General features: G+C 50.4%; 1 protein-coding gene and 1 long non-coding RNA gene across 2 annotated transcripts in view; one reads left to right on the top strand and one right to left on the bottom strand.

The window, feature by feature from the left end:
- Stmn2 (stathmin 2) overlaps positions 1-5874 on the top strand; it is a 61771-nt gene that overhangs the window by 41156 nt on the left and 14741 nt on the right. The window contains exon 4 of the mRNA XM_005392064.2: positions 5655-5846. Coding sequence (XP_005392121.1) covers positions 5655-5846 — 192 coding nt within the window. The remainder of the gene's footprint in view (positions 1-5654; positions 5847-5874) is intronic.
- Positions 53-5632, bottom strand: LOC102012033. Its single transcript, XR_001235529.1, has 3 exons — positions 5406-5632; positions 4506-4691; positions 53-2585 (listed from the first exon to the last, which is right to left on the bottom strand). It is a non-coding gene; the product is annotated as an uncharacterized LOC102012033 (long non-coding RNA).

The following is a 5874-nucleotide window of genomic DNA, read 5'->3' as shown; positions in this document are numbered from 1 at the left end:
ATAAAATAAAATAAAATAAAATAAAATAAAATAAAATAAAATAAAATAAAATAAAGACTTTTAATAGGACCTATGCCATGGAGTTATTGTGAAAATCAGAAGGTCACTCTACATAAAGCTCTGTGAGAGGATTGGCAATTATTGTACAAAAATGTGTGCAGTTCTTGAATTCACAGAGACTGTGGCCTTGCAAACCCATGATTTTATAAAGGACAGTAGTTCTGTTAACAGAGATACTAAAAGGTCATCACATATACATTTTATTAGTATTTGTAAGTATAATAAAATTCTCTGTCGTCTTGCATAGAAATAGAAGCCATTTGATAGGTAGTAGATATATGATAGGTGAGTCCAACTAAAAAATGAAAAATTATGTAAGCTTAAGGATCTTAGTGACATTGATAAAACTGTCCACTAACATAGTGTAAATTAAAAGGCACTCTGCCCAAACCAGTCCAGTGAGATTTGATTTGACACGCTGACATCACTGGCAAGGTAAACTCGGAGAGCAAGGTGTGTTGCTGATTCTTAATGAAATAGCCTAAGAGTGAATCATGAGTCACTAAGGCTGGTTGACTCTGGGGACGGCCCAGCGCTGGATTATGAATTCCAATCTGGGCTGTGGACAGTTTGGCATCCAGGAAGCCAGGGTGACACAGGGACCAGAGAATCCTGTGTGTGCTGGCCTTTGCCAAGAGCCACCACAGAAAACCCAGAAGTGCTCATTCTGGAGGTCTCTGGATTTTAATTATTTTAAATTACTTACCATGCTTCTGGTTCTCTCAACACAAATCAAGAATGCACCCTTTCATTTTACTAATTACACTCAATTGTCAGATTTCAACAAGACATTATTTGTGACCTTTTAGCTTAAATGTTTTTTCATCATTAGCAGCAAAGCCCATAATGACAGACCCATCCTGTAACCTCCTAAAGGCCCTAGGGCACTAGGCGGGTTGACATCTGATAAACGGTTCTACATACAAGTAGAGCATCCCCCAGATGATGAAAAAGACAGAAGTGGCACACATGTGTTTCCTTCAGAAGTGAATGGAAAGCTAGCGCTACCTAAAGTGTAGCCTTAAATCTCTTACACACACATAAAGTAAAATGAATTTTATATCCCAATTAACTCAAATTTACCTTCCATTTCATTTGTGCAGTAATTAAGCACCTATCCCCAGTCATATAAGAAATGGTAATTAACCTCTTCGGAAAATGGTAAAGTGTTCCTAAATGTACAGTAACTCTTCTTCCCTGTCGCAGGGCTTTCCCTCAGGTACTTCAGCGCAATTATTCAGGTGATAGAGTTCCATAAAGGGAGATTTATGCCTAGGGAAAGTGTTCGCCAGTAACGCGAACCTTGCTTCTGCAATAGCAAGATAGAAAAGGCTCCGCTTCTCCCAGGATGGCAGGTTGAGCAACGCAGTTCTATATTTTGCCTTGACGTTTGCGTTACATCAGTTGATCTGCCCTGCTCTTCTATTTCAGCATTGCCACGACCTTCTGTTAGTGCACACTCTTCAGAAATGTTCCTCCAAGGCCAGATACTTTTCTTTGAACAATTCATTTCTAGTAACTTTTAGCAGTCCCGTTCTTTGAATCCTCTGTGAGTCCGCCCAGTCCAGCTTCCTTCCTGCTAACCTGCCCACCCACGGTATAAAGTCAGAATACCCATGAGGCCCTGTAAGGAGAACTGTACTTCTGCGAGGGAAGGAAAGGGCTTCCGCTTTGGGCATGTGTGCGTCCATCCCCAGCCACACTCATTTCATGCTGTGCTGTAGGGTGCAAATAACGCATCAGAGCTAATTTTCTCCCTTCAAAGTCTAAGTGGAAGAGTGAGCCGTATGCGTGGAAGAATCCGTTTCTCCCCAGAAACGGAGTCAGGGACCACAGGGAGAGGTTGCTGGAGGGGAGGCTGAGCAGAGGGGCGCGGTGCTGTGGTTCTCCACACCAGTGGCTGCTGCCTCCGTGGAAAGCCGTGCTGGTAGATTCGGTGTCTGTGAGTGAGGACACCACGGAGCCACAGGCATCTTCTCACCCTCATCACACCCACACCCTCCACCTGAGCTTCACATATTTGAAGCACAGACAGTTGTTAGCTCTCACAAATGCCTTAGCTGAGAGGGTGGTGGATACAACACTCCCTCCCAGCGTGCAGGAAGACTCCCAGCGGTGTGCAGCCCTGGTGGTGGCCTGGCCCCGTCTGCCAGGGCTTTGCAGTTAGTAGGGAGGTGGCGCCCACTCCCGCCTTCTGCCTGTTTCACTGTGTTAGCTGTGCTCACAAAATGCCCTAGACCCTAAACTGCGCAATGGCGTTTAGCCGCAGAGGTAAAAAGTACCGGCCTCCTTAAGCGAGGCGCTGCAGGGTGAGCCACACGCTGCACTCCAGGACGTCCAGAGACGGCGTTTATGATGGGGCTTCTCCCTGGTCGCAGTGGAACTGCAGGCGTGTTTGTCCATGACCGCAGGTGTCCCACCAAGGCAGCAAACAAAAAGGGATGCCTCGCGTATTATTCCTTTCACTTCAAAGGCTTTCTTTCTCAGTCCTGTCCCTCCGACATCTCCTCCTGACTTGGGCCCTGCTGCAAAGAAATTAAGAATGGAAACATAAATACTAAGTTAGAGCACAGCTGAACACCTGGAAGTTCAGCTGAACATCTGACAATGAAAACTTCAGCAAGTGCAGTGGCCTCCTGGTAACGACCCAGAGTACCCTCTGTCCACTGCGCCGAGGTGAAGAGCAGCAGGCACGGGCCCCCTGGCACCAAATCCACCTCCATGGCCCCACGGTGAGCCATGCTGTGCAACGCAGGGCCCGGCTCGGGTCTGCTGAGCGCCCGGCCGGCGCTCACCGGCCCTGCCGCAGGAGCTCCCTTGTAGAGGCCCGTGGCCGTTAGCGAACGGCCGCGGAGAAGCCAGCTGGACCCTGCCAGGGCAGCCCCGGGAGCGCTGAGCTACTGGAGGAGGCGGGGCAGCAGCTGCCAGCGCACGGAGCAGAGATCTCGCGCTCGCCTGTCTGCAGCAGCTGTGACACCTGGGTCCACGCTGCCCAGAAGTACATCACCTGAGTAACTGTGTTCAGGTGGGAAGACTATTTAAAATCACCAAACCAAGTTTTTTAAAGTTCAGGGGTTTTTGCTTCGTTTTGGTTTGTTGGGCTTTGTTTCATGCCTCAGCGCTGCCTCCCCCGGCTTCGGTGCAGCGTGAGAGAAGCCTAAGCCCCCACTTCCTGGGATGGTCCGGTCACACCCGGCTGGCGGCCAGCCGCCCCTGCTCCCCCGCCCGGGAGCCCCTAGAGGGACTCCAGCTGGCGACCAAAGCTGTTTCCTCTCCCTCGCTGTGGTGCGCACCTCACTGAGAGCCCCACTCAGGGGACACGGACGTGTGTGGTGGGGAGGAGGAGCTTTGGGAAAGGGCGTGGCCTGTGCCCGGCACGAGGACAGCCGCTGACTGCCCACACTCCGGGGGGTTGGGCCAACACTGCCTGTGAGAGGCTGACCTTTTCAGGGGAGTTTAGTGCGCCGGTGGGTCTACAGGCGTCATCTCCTGATCTCCTGTGCCGTGGGTGTACTTTTAATAATACCATCTTTTCAGTAGAAACTTACTTGGTATTAGACATTTGCATTGGAATCAAGCGGCCATGAAACATCCGTCCAGACAGGATTCTGTCAAGGATAACAGTCTTTCTCCCCTCCCTCCCTCCCTCTCTCCTTTTCCTTCCTCCCCTCTCCCTCCTCCCACCTCCTCCCCCCACTCTGCCTCTCCCTCTGCCTCCCCCTGCCCCCCACAAAACTAGACAAGCAAAATCTATGGGCTTGGCTAACGGCTCCCCCTAGAGGCAGGAGGATGCAACAGCTTGAAAGTGCGTTGATTTTTCCGTTCGGTCCCCGCAAAGTGGTGCGACGGTTCGGGAACTTAATTCTTCCCACAGTTCTGGTCACAAAGCAAACTGGATGAGCAATGAATCAAACTCAAGGTCGGGTTCAGTGCTGACTTTAAGGGGAAATCTGATCGGTTCTTGTCCAACTTGGCTTGTGACCAGAATGGTGGAAAGAATGAAGTTCATGAACCAAGGTGCCACCGCCTTTGATTTTGCGCTGTTTGTGTTATTTTGGCATTTTCTTGCTATTTCTCATATCAGCTTTCCTGCAAGTTAAAGCAAAGAAGGAATGTGAGGAGTTCCCTTCAAAAGTTTACTAAAGATAAGTAAAGCCTTCGCAGGATTAGAGCAAGAAGCAGGGCCGGTTCCTAGAATTTTGTATCTCAACTTCAGAGCCAAAGGCCTGCTCTGAATACCAACCCGGGAATAAACATCAGACAACTCGTGAGACTGTGCGATCATATCATATGTGTATAATTTCATCTGAAGAGAGATTTCTACTCTCTGTAGGGCCCCTAACACTTAGGTATCAAGATCTCTTCTCCAAGCCCCCACAGCCACTACCATCAACTAAACTTTTCCTAGTAATACTTCCAGTATTGCTCAGTGTTTAAAGTCCCACCTGGGAATTCTGATCTGCAGCAGCAGATGGAAATGCAGGTGTCTGCGTTTATAGTGACTCCGGTGGAGCCTCACCACAGAGCATCGGCCAGTCCTCAGGAATCGCCAGGGACGATGAGTGCATAGCGGTTTGGCCTTAAACCTAGATTTCCCCAGATGGGTCACGGTTGGATGACACTTCCTTTAGCTGCACAGTGTAGAAGAGAAAATAACGAGGGAAAGAACATAAGTAAAACACCCAGGTCACCAACGGAGCTAAGCCTCAAAACAGAGCTGACACAAAGGCCTGTGCCAGTGTGTTCTGCAGAAAGTAGCTGTGGATAGCCTGCAGCAGAACCGCTGGGGCTGCTTCTCAAAACTGTAGATTCTTGGGCCTCCCCAAGCGGAAACTGTGGGGTACACAGCAGACACCCGCCTCTGTATCAAGCAGCCCAGTGGTAAGGTACCCCGTGCAGAGCCAGGCAACCTTCCGATGCTGGAGGTCAAGTACAGGGTGCAGGGTGCCTGTGTGGGGGACTGTGTCTGGCACTGATGTTCTTTCCGCTGCAATCACGGAGCAAGCACGTGGTCTCAGGGATCACTCGGAAGGTTTGAGAAAGGGTCTGACAAAGGGCTTTCTGCTGTCTGGGGCCGGGCTCACATTCAGTTCGCACTGCTTCCAAGTCAAGAATTTGGTTCGCAGTGAAAAAAAGAAGGGGTAGGAATAGAATAAAAAGAGAAAGGGAATTTGTTTTGATTGACAAAAGGACCCAGACAAAAAACAGTGGAGCAGGAAAAAAACAAAAGGAAGAGAAACACCTGGCCCCAGCTCGCGCGCGCGTTCCTCAGGCTTCTGTGAAATGCTGCATCCAGAGATTAATTGCCACGTTTCCTGTTACATAACTGCTTAGCAGCAACTTACTTAAAAATCCTTGATGAAGTTAAATGCTTCTCTTTCTAAGACAATCCGTCCCAAAACTTCACAGCTGAAAATTTAGCTAGCCACCTTTCCCAGCTAACTGCATCCCACACAAAACTCCAACCATGAAGGAGCGTGAAACCCACGGCGCCCTCCGCGCTGGAAGCAGCGCGCAGCTGAAATAGCCCTCCCCGCCTCTGCGGGGCGCTGTCGCGGGGCGGCGGGCCGCCTCACACCTGTGTCTCTCCGCAGTCGCAGGAGGCGCAGGTGCTGAAGCAGCTGGCGGAGAAGCGGGAGCACGAGCGGGAGGTCCTGCAGAAGGCGCTGGAGGACAACAACAACTTCAGCAAGATGGCGGAGGAGAAGCTGATCCTGAAGATGGAGCAGATCAAGGAGAACCGCGAGGCGAACCTCGCCGCCATCATCGAGCGTCTGCAGGAAAAGGTGAGCGCGCCCGGTCCGCGCGGGCTGG

The sequence above is a fragment of the Chinchilla lanigera genome, unplaced genomic scaffold (genome assembly GCF_000276665.1).
Source record: "Chinchilla lanigera isolate Chin_1 unplaced genomic scaffold, ChiLan1.0 scaffold00043, whole genome shotgun sequence".
Lineage (NCBI taxonomy): Eukaryota > Metazoa > Chordata > Mammalia > Rodentia > Chinchillidae > Chinchilla > Chinchilla lanigera.
This window is presented reverse-complemented; position numbering and strand designations above follow the sequence as displayed.